General features: G+C 48.1%; 1 protein-coding gene across 2 annotated transcripts; it reads right to left on the reverse strand.

Annotated features, from left to right (window-relative positions):
* Positions 1–806: 806 nt before the first annotated feature.
* On the reverse strand, positions 807–17,823 carry LOC121459531 (TNFAIP3-interacting protein 2-like). 2 transcript variants are annotated; one of them, XM_041669419.1, is made up of 6 exons: positions 17,489–17,823; positions 7,685–7,975; positions 5,144–5,233; positions 4,064–4,312; positions 3,777–3,896; positions 807–1,668 (listed from the first exon to the last, which is right to left on the reverse strand). In XM_041669419.1, exons 1-6 carry the CDS (start codon positions 17,744–17,746, stop codon positions 1,411–1,413), a joined length of 1,266 nt encoding a protein of 421 aa, XP_041525353.1. In that variant the 5' UTR covers positions 17,747–17,823; the 3' UTR covers positions 807–1,410. The 2 variants fall into 2 exon arrangements, with proteins under 2 accessions (XP_041525353.1, XP_041525352.1); XM_041669418.1 differs by having other exon boundaries at positions 807–1,671.
* Between the last annotated feature and the right edge of the window lie 1,408 nt (positions 17,824–19,231).

Consider the following 19,231-nt stretch of genomic DNA (forward strand, 5'->3'; position numbering starts at 1 on the left):
CTACTTCACACCTACCCCTTTCCTTGATATCCTGGGCCAGGACTGAAGTGACACTTGGCTAGTACCCAGTTACTTACGTGGCTCATACATCACCCTATCCAACAGCCTCTTGCCTGAATACTATAACAATCCTGAACTTTAAAAAAAAAAAAAATATGAGCATTAGTGGAGTTCAAAACTCATCTTCTTACTAATGTCAAAGGATGACCTAAACTGGGCAGTGGTGGTGCACACCTTTAATCCCAGCCTCGGGGGAGGGCAGAAGCAAGGGAACTCTGTGAGATCAAGGCCAGGATGTTCTAGGACAGCTAGGACTTTTACGTGGGGAAACCCTGTCTCAAAAAAAAAAAAAAAAAAAAACCTGTCCCTTGTTCCTCACTTCCATCAAACATCAGGTTTCAGGTCACATACCCAAATTTTCTCCGAGTAGTGTGGAACATAGGTCGGGGGTTACAGTATTTTACCTGGTTCTATGGAATTCCTAAGGATAAAAAGCCTAAATTGGTAGACTTCATTCCTCAAATCCTAAGGCAGCCTCTGTCCATGTAGGCAGGGCTATCTTTGACACCTCTGAATTGGGGGAAGACAGCATGCATGTTTCTTCTTAGTAGTGGTTGTAACATGATTAATAAAAACCCAGAGACAGATATTGGGGTTCAACCTGAAGATTAGAAAAACAAAACAGCCAACCACTGGCTCTTTTGCTCTACCTCAGTCCGAAATGGAGATCCTGCCTCCAGGAATCCTCAGAATAAGACTTTCCTAAGCAGCTAAAACACAACGAATCGTTCCTGCATACATCCCATTCCCACTCTCAGAGCAAAACAATAGTAAGTCCATTTATTATAAAAATAAATGATTAGGAAATAAAGGTGCTTGTGGAAATCCAAGTGCTATTGCAAGGCAATGGCACTGGGTGTATCTCTGTGACTGTTGTGTCTGGGAAGGCTCTGGTGTGCTGGCAACTAGTGCAGCAGACCAGTCTGGGAGTGAGGCACCCTTACTGTACAGCATGACGGAGTTCCCACCCTGGAGAGGACCCCCTGCTGCACACCCTCTTCCAGCAAGCAACACAACTCATGATGCAAGCAGGCCTCGGGATACTCCCACACCAGGTAGTTTGCAGCTCTAAATTGACAGTTGGGGTCCAAATTCCATAGGAGAGACAACATTGATATGCATGTGATGCTCCTGACCCCATCTCTTCTGCTCTGCCAACAGTTCACTCTGACCCAGTCTGAACCATGGCCAAATAAAACAAAATGGCCTACCAGTGCCCCTGCCCATGTGTGGACCCTAGATCCCATTAGAATGCAGCATACAAGGTGAGGGCTGAGTCTGAGGACACCTACCCAGACCCTTAGAGCAGCTATGCTGGTCAGGGGCCACAGTGGGCATGGCGGCTCTGGCTCATTGGCAGCACTCCCACAGGTGCCTGAAGAACGCCTCGCCTTGCTCATCACTGAAGCACTGCAGGCAGTGAGGACACTGAAGGTCGCCCTGACCTCTGTGGGCTGTGCAGACATGCCCACCCTCTGCAGGCAGTTCCAGCTGTTGGGACCCAGGCCTCCAGCCACCAGCTGCCACACGCTCCAGTGCATCCATCTCTAAGTACTTGGCCGTTTTGTTCCCCGCATGAATCCGACAGGGTCCTGGCTCCTGGGAGTCCTGCTGAGAAGTCAAAGGCAGTTTACTACAGGCTATTAGCTAGAAGGCACAAAGCCTGACACTAGGGTCTCACAACTGGAGACACACTATATCTCAGAGTAGAACTGAAATCCCATTGCTTTGTTTCCTGCTATATCACAATGCCTCGCTTCCATCAGACCTCAGGTCTTGGTCCACATACCACAAGAGTTTCTCCAAGTAGTATGGAACAAAGGTCAGGAATCAAGGTATTTTACTTGGCTCTCTGGAGTTTCTAAAAGCTTAAATTGGAGACCTCATTCCTCAAATCTTAATGCTTCTTAATGTCTAGACAAAGGTACTGAATGAACAAGTGAAGAGCTCCTACAGGTCCTTGGTCATTTCATGAACAGGCCTGAGTGAGGTTTCCTCCCCTTCTATGAAGTGGAAAGCCTGACTGGAGCCCTCAGCCTCAGGATATTCACTGAAGGAAGTGACCAGGATGCCATGCCCCATACCACCAGAGTGAGAGAAACAAAGCTGGGGGTGCTGTATGTGGCAGGACATAGCCAGGGAACAGGCAGACTTAAGTCCCACAGTACCTCAATATAATTTGAAGTGCTAGACACTCAGAAACCTACCGTGGTAGCCTTGAGTGCACCCTTGGCATGGTCTGGCACATGTGTTCTACACAAATGCCACAAAGCACTATGGGCAGTAGTACCCATTGCTTCTTCTATGGGAGTCTTAATGCTTTTACTTTACATTTGCATTTGGATTTTTCTCAGAAGGACGCATACGTCAGCACCACTGTCGTGTGGTTGTTCCCTTGGGTAGAGCAACAGTAGGAGCTTGAGGGGCCACAACTAATACAAAGGCCCTGGTTCCCACCAGAAATCTAGCCTTTGGGGCTGATCAGGAACCCCTCGGAGAGCCTGGCTTGGCGGGCATAGAACTGGTATGGTCATTCCTCTGGCACGTCCCTGAAAGGCTGCCTGAGAGGCCATCAATGACTGTGCATTTAAGGACCTTACAATCACTAAACAAAGGAAGTTATCCCCTTCCTGCCCATGGCTTACAGCTGCCTATGGCACACCACCTGAACAAGCCTGATCTAGAACGGGATGGGGAAACACCCAGGCTCCACCATGTGACATCAAAAGGACACCAGGGCTCTGGGGAGCGTCCTCTATGACTGCTGTAGTCCTCTGGCACACCTGTTGGCCTGTGGACTTAGGAGGGATATAGGTTTCCAACCAAATCCCTCCATTCATTAGAACTGGTGCTTGCATCAGCCCCCTGATGTGAATTTAGCTCAAGGGAACTGCAGAAAGGTATCTACCAGGACCCTGTGTCCTGGTGCAGAGGAACGGAGGCAGAGGCTGATGAGGTCTGACAGCTGCTCAGAGCAGAACAGTGCGGGTGGCTTTCACAGATCCCCAGTTCCTCTTACATCTTATTGGGAAGGAGAGTTTCAAAATCAGTCCTGCCTTCTTGGCCTACTGATTTCCAGAGACGCCTCTCTTATTCAAGCTATGTCAGGACAGGAAGTTCTCTGAGGGAAGCCCAGTGTTTATCCCAGGACAGAAGAGGTATGGACACTAAGTGGCCAAAGTAACAAACCTTCCCTGGGAATTTGAAGAACATGAGTCTATCTGGGCACAGCTTCCATGCTTGAGAGACTTCCATTGACAACATACACCAGCACTAAAAACAGGTGGCGACAGGCCCACTGGCTGTCCTGGAGGACCTACCTCATTTAGTGCTTGGGGTCCGTGTCACACCTCTGCAACATCGTAACTAGGGTCTTTACCTCAAAGATGACAGACACTTAACAGAACTGCCCATAAAGCACTTGGGGCCTGGGATATACTTACATCCCATGGCAACAATAAGCAGGGAGACAGGAAGGGCTCCGGAGACAAGGAGCCTTTATCAACACAGACCACCATGCCAACATCCACAGCTAAATAAAGTATCACAGAGCGGTTTTCTACAGTCACACCGTAGGCCGCCCAGGACAGGTTACTCTGCCCAGAGCTGAGAAGGGCCCATCACTAACAGTAATACATCTCTGAAGACAAAGAGGTTCAAAATTCATAATAAAAAATACTAATTCTAATGGGGGAGAAATTCTCTTGTGCTCTTACCTGTCTCTGGGATGCTCGCGACATCAAAGACAAGACCTTTTCTTCCAGTTCTTGAATCCTACTATGAGCTCGTTCCCGATCTGCCCTTTCTGATTTGAAGTCATCCTTGTAAGCAAGAATCTGAGAAGACAGAATGCTCATTTCTGCTCAAGGAAGGAGAAATCCTTACCTGCTTCTCCCGCTACTCCATGACTGTCCCACCCAGTACCACCAAGCCTCTAGCCGAGGCTGTCCCAAGACTACGACCACTGCCTGTGCTGTCAGTCCTGCACAGAGCCCGAGGACACCTGCTGCTCTAGCATCTGCACTCGCTCCAGCGCCGTGTCCCGGGCCATCTTCACAGTTGCCAGCTCCTGTTTTGCTTCTGCACAGTCATTTATTTTCTCCTCCAGCTGTCTGTTAAGCCTGGAAATCTCCTTCTTCAACAGCTCAGGCTCGGGAGGGACCTGCCGCCTCTTTAGCTGTGCGTGTAACCCTTTCACATACTCGTCCCTACTGGCGTCATAACGCTGCCACTTGGCATTGAGGTCTTCGACCTGAGAAGACAGAACCAGAAGACATGTTTGCTCAGGCCAGCATGGAACTGTAATTATCAGCAGTAATTTACGAAACTACTTCCCTTTCCCTTTCCCTTGGGTAGCGAGAATTCTAAGCCTACCAGGGAATCCTGATACATTATAGTAGCGTCCATATTAAGGGCCTTAAACAGATGTGAACTCAGTGTAATTTTCCTGCCTTAAGAACTACTTCCCAGAAGAAGAGTAAGAAAAGAAAACCCAATACTCCTAGGGGCAGAGGCTCAGTCAGTCAAGTACCTGCTGAGCAAGCATGAAGACCCCGATTTCAGATGGCCAGCATCCATGTAAAAGCTGTAAACCCATGCATGTGTCTGTAATCTCAGTGCTGGGCTAGTGCACACGCACTCAAAACTACTTCTGGATGGTAATTCTTTATATATATATAAAGAATATATATATAATGTATACAATATTCTGTCTGTGTGTATGCCTGCAGGCCAGAAGAAGGCACCAGACCCCATTACAGATGGTTGTGAGCCACCATGTGGTTGTCGGGAATTGAACTCAGGACCATTGGAAGAGCAGGCAATGCTCTTAACCTCTGAGCCATCTCTCCAGCCCCCTGGATGGTAATTCTTACAGTTCTTTCATTGATTATTTAATCTGGAAGGACAAGAGGAAGTCGGGATCTATCCTCTGTGGCAGAAAGATCAGGTCCCTGGAGACCATGTGTATCAAGTTAAAACAGCCAGGGGGCAGAAGCCACCTCCATGTACCAGCTAAAGAAAAACCTTCATTTGCCATTTTTCAGGGTTAATGTTCCTCTCCAGTGGGATGGCAGACACTCACATGAGTCACCTTCTGCTTTAACAGTCGATTTTCTTCCTGTAACTTCTCAATAACGCTCTTGCCAGAAGCATTCCTGCTTGTATGCCCTAGCTACATAAGAAAGAGACAAAGAGAAACCATGTCACTGTGTGTGTATCATGTATAGAAAAGGAGAAGAAGTCAGAGGCTGAGGCCACAGTGCAGCGTAGGAGGGTGTGACTCTTCACTTGATGGAGAAGTAAAATAGATACAAAAACGGACTTGGAAGTCCAGCTCCTCCTGGACCCACTCCCTGCTGAGGGAGGCCAGGAGACAGCAGAGAGTCTCTAGGCATGTCACTCTTGACACCGCCTTTGTTCCTTCCTACCTACCAACATGAGCTATTTGTGTTTTAAACATTCTGTTGTCATCCAGTCTACAGCTGAGTACCCCAGCTGTAACAAAACTTCCTACTGCCAGAGCTTGCTTACCGTCACAGGCAATAGGAAGGACAGGGACAGAATTTTACTCTCTAAAAGAGACATACCTCTGCCAGCATCCAGGAGGCTTTCCAGGTCCCTGCCATGGGCCTGGCCACAGACCCATCTTGCCTCCTTCAGACTCATCAAGACAGAAATCCTGCCTCAAGACAAGTGAACTAATCTGGATGAAGCAACCTCACTTGTGCTTCACGCAGGGCTGTTCACTCACAGAAGTCACACCCCAAACTAATCCCTAATAGCTGCTGGCTGACCCAGCTGTAAAGTCTGATAAAACTTTTCTGGGGTATACTCTGTACCCCAGAAATTCCAGGCACCGAACAGTACAGAGGACTGTAAATCACTGACATTAGTTTTAAGAATTCCCCTTGAATGACAGGAAGTACATGTCCTAACCCTGTCTGCTGGGAAGCCCCGGATGACTCAGCCAAGTCCAGGGCTGAGAAGTGATACTGACTTAAAAGACATGAGATGCCTGTCTGTCACAATCCAGCACCCACCTCAGCCTGATGATCATGGTGTGAGGCTACTTCAAGATCTTCAAAGGGAATAATATGGTGATACAAACTCAGACAAGAGACCCACTACCTCCTATCCAGCCACGAATACAGCTGTGTCCTCCCTGGTGATCTTGTGAAATCCAACTGAGTTGGGTGCTTCATGACCAAGTTTGTTTCTCTCATGTTGGTTATTGTTTGTCCCCTTTCCGTGAACATTGCCATAGCCTCAGAGAACTGCCTAGAAAGGGATGTACCCAAGTGGCCCTGTGTGGGGCAGTGCACATGAGATGGAGACTCAGTCTGCTCCACTGTTGTGTTCTGATTCAGAAACGTTCCCCAAGGCGCATGGTTTGAAAGCTTGGTCCCCAGCGGATGGCGCCATCTGCAGAGGCTACAAAACCTTTAGGAAGTGTAGCCTAGCAGTCAGAAGAAAGCACTAAGGACAGGCCTTTGAAGCTGATACCCTGCCCCTGGTTCCAGGGTCTCTCTGCCTCTCTGTCTGTCTCTTCCTGGCCTGTCGTGATGTGAGGATCCTCTGCCACGAGTTCTCATTGCCATAAATTTGTCCGTGCCATCCCTGCCATGTTAGACTAAAACCCTCTCTGAAGTTGTTTCTGTTGGTGTCGTAGTCATAGGAACACAAAGGTCACAAATACACCCAGTGGTAACTGAGGCAAGGCGTGCCATATGTACCTGTTTCTCTGTCCGCTCCTCACTGGTCAGTACCACCTGGCAGCAGTAAATCAGGTACCATGCCCAGTACCTGGCCTACACTGAGGCTTGGTCCCATGCTATTCCTGATGAGGACCACTCTGGTTTGCGAGATGCGTCTCTTCCTCATGACTACCTTATGGGCGCCAAAACCTTGGTCATGCTCCTCTCTTCCCCCAAACCGTCCTGGCCTGGAGGCACAGAGGGCTTTTCCTGGGTCCCTACTGCAACCTGTCCCCTCTGTCACCATTTGCTGTCCACCTCACATAGCGTCTACATGGAGGTCATGCTTTTGAGGCATGAAGGTATTCTATGTCATGTGATAATGAAGATGTTGCAGCCCTGAGGGTGGCAGGTCTCCTAGCTTATGCTAGGCCATGTTGCTAGCAATAGAAGTTCTGGCTCTTCATAAGGCTTGTGGGTGGATCAACTCTTACCCCACAGATGCTTGGAGTCTGCAGAAGGCTGATGCTCACGGCTCTTCCAGTAGCTTTAGGCCAGGACTCTGCATATGTGGAGGCCTTGCTCCTGCTTAGCAGTACCGCCTAGATCTGCCTCAGTTTCTGTTTGTTGACTATACATGTGACAACACTTCCTGTAGGCAGCGCCTCTATCCCCAGCTCTTCCTTCCTATCCTCAGTGGCAGAAAAGACCAAAGTGCCATTGCCACGTGCATGCAGGATCAGCTGCAGACAATGCTGGAAGCTGGGGAGACAGGCCACTCAAGTTTCCTGCCATGTCTTCCATTGGCTCTCTCCAGACAAGCTCTGAGAACAGAGCTATGACACCCCTGATCTTGGCACAGGACTAAAGAATGACAGGCAACAGCTCTTGCCACACCAGAGTCTTCACTTGCTTTAGTTACTGCCTACCTTGTCAGCGCTTTTCTCCCCCATGTCTCCCTGCGCGTGCTGTCGTTCATCCAAACATTTGGCCAGATGCTGGCACATGTGGGCAGTGGCAGCCAACGTCCTGCGCAGTTGGTGGGTCTCATCAGCCAAGGAGCGGCACAGGATATCGCTGGCGGCCCTGGCTTGTTCCTTCTCTGCCACACTTCTCCGAAGCAGGACGACTTCCTTCTCTCGCTCATGCTGAGGCTGGCTCATCAGCTGCTGCATCTCCCTCTCTTTTTCTTCTAGTTGCTCAGTAAGTCTCTCAACTTCCTGACAGAAAGTAATTTCAAAGCACAGTTTAGGTGGGTGTGGCGACACATGCTTTTAATCCCAGCAGTGGGGAGGCTGAGGCAGGAGAATCAAGAATTTGAGGCCAGCCAGAGAGACCCTGCTGAAACTGTAAAGGAAGACAGGCAGGTACAATAGTTGTGAAAATGAAAGCAGAGTGAATAATGAAACAATGTTAAAAAGCAGAGGTTCAAAAGCAGGCAGGATAAAACACACCTCAATCCCGGCACTTAGGAAGTAGGAGTACAAGAAGTTCTGGCCATCCTCAACTATATAGCAACTTTGAGGACAGTCTGGGCTATGTGAGGGGAAGAAAGCAAATGTGCTAAAACAGGAAATCTGGCAAGGATAATGTATCACTAGGTACCACTCGCCCTTTGGGTAGGCTTTCCAGAAAATAATAAAGTTAGCTGATGTGGACTATTACTTTAACTATGTAAAGATTGTCACAGTTGTTTAACCAGGCAAAGTTTATTACGTTTGTTTATGCTTCGTTTGTTTACACCTGTAAAGATGTAGTACTTGGGCTGCCTAAGGCACCTGGTAGGTCTAATAAAAAGGTGAACGGCCAATAGCTAGGCAGGAGAGAGATAGGCAGGACTGGAGGGCAGCAAGATTAAGTAGGAGGAGGAATCTAGGCTCAAGAGAGAATGAGGGAGAAAGAAAGGGAGATGCCGGGGGCCAGCCAGGCAGGCAGCTGCCAGCCAGCAAGACAGGGAGAAAGAGTTACAGAAAGAAGGGTAAAAAGCCCTGAGGCAAAGCATAGATAATGAAGAGAAACAGGTTAAATTATAAGAGCTAGTGGTAGCTGGGCAGTGGTGATGCACGCCTTTAATCCCAACACTCGGGAGGCAGAGGCAGGCAGATCTCTGTGAGTTCGAGGCCAGCCTGGTCTACAAGAGCTCCATAGCTACAGAGAAACCCTGTCTCCAAAAAAGAAAAAAAGAAAAGAAAAAAAGCTAGTGGTGTAGGCATTCATAACTAATAATAAGTCCCCGTATCATGATTTGGGAGCTGGTTGGTAACCCAAGAGAAAACCTGCTACAGTCAACTCTGGAATTTCCATCTTCTCATATCTTCAAACTTCACTTAAATTAGTCTCATTAGGCGGCAGCACACACTGTTAATCCCAACACGTAGGGGGCAGAGGCCGGCAGATCTCTCTGAGTGTGAGACCAGCCTGGTCTACTGAGTGAGTTCCAGATCAACTAGCGCTACACAGAGAAATCCTGTCCCAAACAAAAATAATAGTAATCAATAGAAATAGAGTATTTATAGCCAGACGGTGGTGGTGCACGCCTTTAATCCCAGCACTCAGAAGGCAGAGGCAGGTGCATCTCAAGTTCTACAGAGTAAGCTCCAGGACAGCTAAGGTTACACAGAGAAATCCTATCTCGCAAAACAAGAGAGAGAGAGAGAGAGAGAGAGAAAGAAAGTGTTTGCAGATATCATTAGCTCACATGCACTCAGACTGAGTTAGGAGCACTGTCCACTGAGACGACTTTTGACAGATGCACTCAGAGGAGAAGGCCGTGTGAAGACAGGCTGGAGTGCAGCACCTATGCGCCACAGAACCCTAAGGACTGGCGGCCACTACCAGAAGCAGAGGAGGGAAAGAAGGACCTGGCCCCAGGACCTTCAGGGAGCAGACACCTTGATCTGCTGCTTCTAACCTCGAGGGCTGTGAAAAGATTGCATTGCTGTTGCGTCAGCTTCACCATTTGTGGTACGTAGTTTAGAAAACTAATATTGCCTGGCAGCGGTGGCCTTTAATCCCTGCACTTGGGAGGCAGAGGCAGGAGGATCTCTGTGAGTTCAAGGTTAGCCTGGTTTACAGAGGGAGTTCCAGGACTAGTGGAGAAACTTTTTCATGAAAAACAAAACAAACAAACAAACAAAAAGCTGGACATAAAAGTTCATGTCTGTAAATCCTAGCACTTGGGGACCTGAGGCAGAAGGATTGCCAGGAGTTTGAGCCAGCCTGTTCTACCTAATGAATTCCAGGCCAGCCTAAAATATCATTATTTTATTTTTTCACACATGGTCTCAGTCTGTTGCTCAGGTAACCTCAAACTCATGGCCTTGGTCTTCCAATGTACTGGGACTACAGGTCCTTAAGTGGCAATTTTGTTTAACTTTGTTTTGTTTAAGACTTTTTCTGGGGCGGAAGAGATGGCTCAGTGGTTAAGAGTGTTGAATGATCTATTAGAGGACCCTGGTTCAATTCCCAGCACCCACATGGCCCCTCACCACGGTCTGTAACTTCAGTTCCCAGGAATCTGACACCCTCTTCTGGCCTTTACAGACACCAGACATGCACAGACATCCATGCAGACAAAACACTCATACATATAAATTATTAAAAAAGAAAACCAATTATCTCTAGGTTACTCAGGAGTTGAGCCTGAGCCCAAGCTCGCACTCCTGGGTGCTGGGATTACTCGCACATAGCAAGTAGCGCCAAGCGCAAAGCCGAAAGGACCATCTTTAACTTTCTGGCCTTAAAATTGTGCTTTCCCACTTTCAAAGATTCCTCAAACATAAACAGCACATGATGCAGGGTGAAGCAGTCTTAACCAGTCCACTCTACAGATGAAGAAACAGATTCACAAAAGCCAGGAATAAGCCTAAGCCATTTCCAGCAGGAGTCCATCTTGTAACCCTGGGACCTTGTCACCGTGATAAATGAGACACCAACCATGTACAAAGACTTGAGCGAGGGGCTGGAGAGATGGCTCAGAGGTTAAGAGCATTGCCTGCTCTTCCAAAGGTCCTGAGTTCAATTCCCAGCAACCACATGGTGGCTCACAACCATCTGTAATGGGGTCTGGTGCCCTCTTCTGGCCTGCACAGACAGAATATTGTATACATAATAAATAAATAAATAAATATTTAAAAAAAAAAGACTTGAGCGATTACTCTCGCCTTATAATTTTATTATTATTGTGCATGTGTGTGTGGTGTGCGAATCTATACAGGTAGGAACCTGAGGACAACTTTCAGGAGCGGGTTCTTTCCCGCCACCCTGGGTTCCAGGGGTCAAACAGGTTGTCCAGGCTTGCACGGAAAGCACTCGTGCCCACTGGGCCATCTCACCAGCCACTGGATCTTTTAAATCAAAAAACATGTGTATTGCTTGGTATTTTTTTGTCTGTTGATTGTTTTGAGACAAAGTCTTTCGCTCTAGACCAGTGGTTCCTAATGCTGAGACCCTTTAGTACAGTTCCGCATGCTGTGGTGACCCCAACCATAAAATGATTTTCACTGTTACTTCATAACTATAATTTTGCCACTATTATGAAACTATTTTTGAAGATAGAAGTTTGCCAGAGTGGTTGCGACCCACAGGTTGAGAACCATTGTTCTATACAGTGTTGCAGAACAGGTAGAGAGAAACTGAAAGGAAAGGAGGCTAATGTGCCAGGAGCAGGCAGGGCCTGTGAGGCCAGCTTCCAGGATAACAGCATGCAGGCGTACAGTCACAGGCCACATGGTGAATAGCACATTAACCTGGAAGAAGTTTGAGAAATCATCCATCCAGGCCTCAAGTTGCAGGTGGATAGCATAAGGACAAGCTACGGCCTTCTCCACACACACTGGCTACACATCCCCTCAGTATTCTCTGTGGAAGCCCTCAGTGCCTTCCAGTCTAGTGTCCCTGGACAGATGGCTAATGTGGCCATCAGTGACAGCAAGCTAGCAGACCTTTCGCTTTCTACTGTAGTTGTTTGTTTGTTTGTTTGTTTGTTTAGACAGGGTTTCACTCTGTAGACCAGCCTGGCCTAGAACTCGCCTGCCTCTGCCTTTCCAGGGCATAGGAGGAGTTCACTGTAATGTCCAGCTGCTCTGTGGGTTTAAACCTGCCTTGTTACTTCAGTGAACAAAGGGCCTCTGGAGTGCGAGAGGTAATAAACCTCTGTCCTCCCACAGCCTGTGACTGAAACGCCCTCTCTCACAAAACTGACTATGGGTAAGCAAAACACATCCACTTTCATGAACTGCTAAGTCACCGAAAGGGTCCTTGAGAATGAAAATGGCAGGGGCTGGAGAGATGGCCACGCTGCTCTTCCAGAACACGAGTTCAGCTGGCGCGGCACAGCTCACACAGCCTATATATAACTCCAGCCCCAGAGACTCTGAACCCTATTCTGGACTTCGCCAGCGCTGACACTCCCATGACACACAGACCAAGACATACATGCACACCTTAAAAATAAAAATGTATCAGGCTAGAGAGATGGCCCAGCGGTTAAGAGCACTTGCTGCTCTTGTACAGGACCGGGTTTAGTTCCCAGAACACACAAGCATAGCTCACAACCACCTGTAACTCCAGCTCCTTGGGATCCGATGCCCTCATCTGGAGTCTATGGGCACCACGCAAGTATATTATACATGAAATGAAGTAAATCTTTTAAAGAAAAAATTAAAATCTTTTTTAAAAAATTAAAAATTACAGACACCTTCCTTCTACATTCCCTAGACCAACTTGGGGTCCTGACAAGGCCATTACCACACGTGGCCCACTGACCTGGTACACCCCGAGACATTTCTGCTCCTGGCCCTCTTCCAATCACCTTCAACACACATGCTGCTCAGTCTGTTTCAGCTTTTGTTATCTGTTTTGTGTCCACAGAAAAGTCATCAATGTCTTGCTCCTGTGTGTGTGTGTGTGTGTGTGTGTGTGTGTCTGTGTGTGTATATTTGAGACTGCCTTGCTATGTAGATCCATCTGGTCGCAAACTCAGCTCCTCCTACCACAGCTTACTAAGTACTGGGGTTAAATAGCTGTGCCGCCAGCCACCCTAGCTCAGAGCCTAATATTCTTAGCTTCGTGGTTGCTTATGCCCTACACATCCCATTGGCATATTTGAACCATTCAAGACACAGTTTTTTACATATGGACTATGGTCTAGGACACATCTGGAATCTTCAAAAGGTTTCATATATAATGGAAAGGGGGTCCAGGAAAACCAACTCTTGGACTGAGTGGAGAAATCCCAGATATCACAAGGAAAGAAATTCCTTTTTCATTGCATCTTAACCGCTAAAGGTTTACATAGCTGTACAGTTTTCTTTGGTGTTAGCATTTTAGGAGGAGACCTTGTGGTATTTATCCTGCCTTTGACCTCCATTGGGTTTTCTTCTTTTTTTAAGCTTTTATTTATTTTTATATATTATTTATTTATTTATTTATTTATTTATTTTGGATACAGTCTTGCCATGTAGTACAAGCTAATTTCAAATTGTGGTCCTCCTGCCTCAGCCTCCTGAGTGGCTAGGACTATAGGCATACTGTGTATTATCCTGCTTCTCTTTGGAATTCTTCTGAATCAAGCCCAAAGCAACCATAATAGAAGCTGTATGTTGTTCAATGTTTCCAGTGCTGTGCAGATTTGATCACCTGTGGTCTCCTGTCCCTTGTCATCTGCTTGGAGACTTTTTTCCACTTTGCTTTCTAGGAAGTATAAAGCATGCTCTCTTGGAACTCTAATTTGTATATACTCTTGTTAAATCAGTTCCCTATAATCACAATATATCTACCACATATGCATGGTTATATCAACCATTTCTTTAGTGAAAGACACACGTAACTCATCATTTGTTTCACTTTGCCATTTTTTTCTTCTTTAAGAATTGTGAGCCAGGCGGTGGTGGCGCATACCTTTAATCCCAGCACTTAGGAGGCAGAGGCAGGCGGATCTCTGTGAGTTCGAGAGTTTGAGACCAGCCTGGTTTACAAGAACTAGTTCCAGGACAGGCTCCAAAACCACAGAGAAACCCTGTCTCGAAAAACCAAAAAAAAAAAAAGAATTGTGTTTATGCCTGGTAGTGGCGGTGGTGGCGCACGCCTTTACTCCCAGCACTCAGGAGGCAGAGGCAGGCGGATCTCTGTGAGTTTGAGGTCAGCCTGATCTACAGAGCAAGTTTCATGATAGCCAAGGCTGTTACACAGTGAAACCCTGTCTCAAAAAACCAAAACCCAAAAATAAAAAGAATTATGTTTATTTATTAATTATTTAGTGTGTACACAAAAGCCTCTTTGCCTTAATATGAATGTGGAGACTATAAATAAACGAATAAGCAAATAAATTAATTAAATAAAAAGTTGGGCATGGTGGCACATGTCTTTACTTCTAGCACCCCCACAGCAGAGGCAGGTGGATCTCTGTGGGTTTGGGGCAAGCCTGGACTCCACAGTGAGTTCTAGTCAGAGCCACATAGTGAGACATTGTCTCAAAAAGCCAAAACAGAGTTCCAGAGGTACAATGAAACCCTGTCTTGAAAAACCAAACCCCTCAAAAAAGCCAAAATAAATGAATAAATAAAGTCAAAGAAAAGAGGAAATAGGCTGGCCTCAAACTCACAGAGATCCACCTGCCTCTGCCTCCCAAGTGCTGGCATCAGAAGTGTGCGCCACCACCACCCAGAGCGGCTTTTTATTTGTATATTATGCATCTGTATGTGAGTATGCATGTGTGCTTTTGGATAACTGTGGAGTCCAGAAGAGGATGCTGAATCCCTTAGAGCTGGAGTTAGAGGCTCTGGTGAGCCTCTTGACACTGTGATCCAATCTTGGGTCCAATCTTGTGTTCTCTTAATTGCTGAGCATCTTTCTAGACCCACATTGTTTGATTTTACAATTAAAGCCAGTTGCGGCTGCTTTCCTTTGTTACAGATGGAGAACAAATGATTTAAAACACAACCATGCTGCATTCACTGGTAAAATTCAATGACAATAAGAGGTAAGAGAAAGATAATACAGAATTTAAAGTGCTACTGTATCTGCTTTGATTTGACAAGCACATGGCCTTCTTGACATTTGCCAAAACTGTGCTCACATATCTGTCATCACGGAATGTGTGACATTAGTTACTGTGGTGGCTTGAATGAGAACGGCCCCCATAGGCTCAGAGAGTTCAGTGCTTGTCGCCTCATCGGTGAAATTGTTCTGGAAGAAATGTTGCCTCTGCCTCCCAAGTGCTGGGATTAAAGGCGTGTGCACCATGGCCCAGCTTGTTCAAAGTTATTTTTACGGGGTAACTTTTGATACATATGTCTACTGCTAATACATTAATCAATTGGTTTTGGCAGACTTGAGAAGCCATGCGGTAGTTCTGTAATATTTAAAGTCACCACAATGTTAGCAAAATTTCCTAAATAAAATGGCAAGTAATTCTTAAAATCCCCGAACAAAACCTGTATGTCAGAGGACGTAGGACCACAGACTGGTTCTGTCTGGGGCCTCTAGAGAACTACAAATAAATCCCAGTTGCTTCATGTGGGTGCATCTGCACTGAACACCAATGGCCACCCGACTGCAAAGGCAGTTCTGTTCTGATTGTGGGGAGCTCCCTTACCCTAACTGCTCCCACTGATATTCTGGTGACAAATTCTGGGGTGTCTTCAGATCTCCACTCTGTACCCATCTGTGGCTCCTGATGTCCACAACACTAAATTGGTGGCACAGTCCAGGTGAGTTCTACACTCCCCTGGTGCTCTGTTTTACAACCCTCCTTCCAGAAGGAGGGAGCAGTGGGGTGGGGAGGCGTCTGATTGCTCTTGGTACTTTAAATACAGACAGAAAACAAAGACAGCATAATTAGAGTAAATCTGCATAATAAGGATCAACTCAACAATACCAAGTATAAATAAATGTCTTCGCAAAGGAAGACCAGGCAAACGTCTTGCAAAAAGCATATGGGATTATTTTATTCTTTCCTTTACTTTTCAGATACTCTGAATTTTACCATCAAAAACTGCATTCTTTTCTCCCTCTAAAATCTTGTGGCCAGGCCTGGTGGCAAAGGCCTGGAATACCATCTACTCAGGAGACTGAGGCAGGAGGATCCAAAGTCTATCCCTAGCTGGGATTCACAGTGAGTTTAAGGTCAGTTTAGGTAACTTAGTGAGACCAGGTCTCAAAAGTAAAAAGAGAGCTGAAGATGCAGCTAAACGGTAGAGTACTTGCCTAGATGTGTGTGGGGCTCGAGGCTCAGTCCCTAGCACCGAAGACGGTGGGGACAAAAATAAATCTGGCTGTGGGGGTGAAATCATGGAAACAAACATTACCTTTGGCCAGCTATTCTCCTTTCAGGCCTACCTTCTTTCCTGGGAAAACCAGGATAGCCATGGACCAAATGCAAAAGCATGCCAATTATCCCAAACATCGGGGAAGGGCACAGACTTACAGATAACACTTGCAGGGAAAACAGTTCCCTTGCCCCAGTTTTGTGTGCTTACGTTATCTCATAGAAACCAAATAACACCAAACGACAAGGAGGACCAAAGAACGCACAGATTGTCAGACTCTTGGCAGGCTCTTCCTGTCGCTTCTCCCAATATAATACTAAAAGCCACCAATCAAAGACTTGGGTCTTCTCTCTGAGCTCCATCCCTTGAACCCTATGCATCTCTCAGGTCCCTGGCACCCCACACAAGGTTCAGAAACCCACATTCCACAGAAGACCTCCCTAACACAGAATACCCAAAACCTGCACTCATAACCCAAACACACACTGGAACATTCCCCAAAAAGCAATGCCTGTATGTCCTTGAGAGCCTCTAGTGTCCCTCAGAACCCTGCACCCACCCCTGAACACCAGCCCTCCTCAGAACTCCACCTCCTTCAAACCTGGGACCCTACTGTGGTGGTCTGAGTAAGAATGACCCCCACAGGCTCATGTGGCACCATTTGAGAAGGATTAGGACGTGTGGCTTTGTTGAAGGAACTGTGTCACTTACGGTGGGCTTTCAGGTTTCAAAAGCCCACAGCAGGCTCTCTCTGCCTGGGGATCAGAATGTAGCTCTCAGCTACAACTCCACAACCATGCCTGCTTGCAAGCTGTCATACTCCTCACCATGATGATAATGGACTAACCCCTCTACAACTATAAGCTCCCCCTCAGTGAAATACTCTCTTTTATAAGAGTTGCCTTGGTCATGATGTCTCTTCAAAGCAACAGAGCAGTGTGAAAACAGTTACATAACCCTTTGGGGTGTGGAGCACTGACTGGAGAAGCTCACTACCAACAGAACCATGTGTCCAAGACTACCTCAGTACCTCACGCTCCACAGATCCCTGTACTCCGGGGTCCCTCCAGTTCCTCGGATCCACCACACAGACTTCATGAGCAAGTTTCACTCAGCTGTGCCCCTCAAAGTCGAGAGATCCGGGGGTCGGTCCCAAACTTACCACCATTACATGTCCCTCAGAACTGCTCAGAACCTGAGCCCCTGTGGACCTGGTACTTCTCAAATGTCCGCACCCCTAACACCCTGGTGCTCACTGAACCCCGTGGCCCAGAGACGCCTGGTCACCTCAGTGCGTGACATCCCTCAGGAGCCTGGACCCTCCAGACTCTCGCCCTTCAGACCCCAACCCCTCAAGGTTCCCTTGCGCCTCAGATCCCCGCACCAGATGCCTCACATCCTCGCGCAGGACTCGGTGCCACCCGAGGCCGCTGGGGCAGCAGCGCCCGCCCACACGTCCCGCACCTGGCGCAGCTGGGTCTCAGAGGCTCCTTCCTCCCGCCGCCGCAGCTGCTCACGGAAGCGCTCCACCTGATCCAGAAGCGCGTCCACGAGCGACGGCGCCGTGTCCCCTGACAGAGCCGCTAGGCGAGTGCGGAGGCTCGCGATCAGGGCGTCGCGCGCGGCAAGCTGATCCTGCAGGCGCTGCAGCTGCTGGCCGGCCTCGTGGTACAGGCTACAAAGCGCGGCGGCCGCGGGCGGGGTGCGGTCCCCAGATGACATGGCGGTGGACTTTCCTGGGGACCCGGGCACCAGCAACTTGTGAGCGTAGCGGGAGCGACAGCCGGCCTTCCCGGAACTTTTCCCGCCTCGCCCCGCCCACTCCCAGGAGCCTAATCAGTCCCCACCCACAGATGGCTCCGCCCCCGCGCACAGCTGGCACCGCCCCCCCTCCCCTGTCTTGACGCACCAGCTCAGTGCAAGAGGCTGTCTGCCCACAGTTCTAGGCTCATCACGGCGGCCCTATTCCCTCCGTCTGAGGAATTTTCTCGAAATCAAAACCAGTCGGCGACCAGGATTTAGGGTTCGGTTTCCTCTGGTACAGCTGCTGAAGGAGAGCAAAGAAATCTAATGACTTCAAACATCGGACGTGGAGTGTGGTCAGGTTTCAGTGCTGGGCTCCTTCCTCTTCAGGGACTTGGCATGTGTTTTGTCACGTAGGGACGCCGAGCTCAGAGAGGACTTCCCATCCAGGATGCATGGTGGGTCCCAGAGCCAGCCACCAGACCCCAGGGTGCGCCTAAATTCGAGTTAGGACGGCCTTAATGCTAGAAGCTGTTCTTAGAGCAGAAGACAGGAGGTGCTGGCCCCTTCCTTCCCGCAGCCTCCATACAAACTGTGTTTTCCCATTGGGAAATGTCTCCTCCCCCAAAGATCCGCCGGGAGGATCTTTCAAAGGCTCTTTGCTAAGATCTCATTGGGGTCCCCTCATGTGAGGATGCATTTCTCCTTCTTTACTCGGTTTCCTGCGCTCATCATCCTGTCTGTTCCCGCGGTGTGATCCACAGAAGCTCTGGCTGAGCCTGCGGAAACTCACCCACGTGCAGCATCAAACTCAAAGCAAAGTCAGACCTCGACGGGCATTTATGGGACGAACACTCGGCTCTGAAGGCCCGGCTCACCTACGGTCAGCTCTTAGCCCTCAGAGCCAAGACCCCTGTTCAGAAAAGAGAGGTCCCAACTGCTGCCTTCCCTATCTGGTAGGGGTGTTATGGCACTAGAAAATGGGTGTTGTCTCAGTTTCTTTTCCATTGCTGTGACAAACTGCCACCACCAAGGCAGCTTATTTTGTTTTTTTTTTTTTTTTTTTTTTTTTTTGGATTTTTCAAGACAGGGTTTCTCCGTAGCTTTTGGTTCCTGTCCTGGAACTAGCTCTGTAGACCAGGCTGGCCTCGAACTCACAGAGATCCACCTGCCTCTGCCTCCCGAGTGCTGGGATTAAAGGCGTGCGCCACCACCGCCCGGCTACCAAGGCAGCTTATAAAGGAAAGCATTTAATGCCCATAATCGTCAGATGGTTAAAGCTGAGAGCTCACATCTTGATCCCCAAGCAGGAGGCAAAGAGCAAGCTGAAACCTCAAAATCCCTCTGCTTCTAGTGTCCCACCTCTTCCAACAAGCCCACACTCCTCTGAATCCTTCCCAGATAGTTCCACCAACTGGGGAGCAAGTATTCAAACACGAGCCCATGGGAGTTATTCTCATTCAA

This window comes from Microtus oregoni, unplaced genomic scaffold, assembly GCF_018167655.1.
Source record: "Microtus oregoni isolate MIOR12 unplaced genomic scaffold, Mior012 000019F_ref0000042, whole genome shotgun sequence".
NCBI classification, from domain to species: domain Eukaryota; kingdom Metazoa; phylum Chordata; class Mammalia; order Rodentia; family Cricetidae; genus Microtus; species Microtus oregoni.

What these genes read in the sequence shown, in the direction of transcription:
- LOC121459531 (XM_041669418.1), bottom strand. Translation starts at nt 17,746, where the DNA reads ATGTCATCTGGGGACCGCACCCCGCCCGCGGCCGCCGCGCTTTGTAGC. An exon ending in CTGAGACCCAGCTGCGCCAG is followed by an intron (nt 7,976 to 17,488) that starts GTGCGGGACGTG and finishes ACTTTCTGTCAG; the next exon opens with GAAGTTGAGAGACTTACTGA. An exon ending in GGGAGAAAAGCGCTGACAAG is followed by an intron (nt 5,234 to 7,684) that starts GTAGGCAGTAAC and finishes TTTCTTATGTAG; the next exon opens with CTAGGGCATACAAGCAGGAA.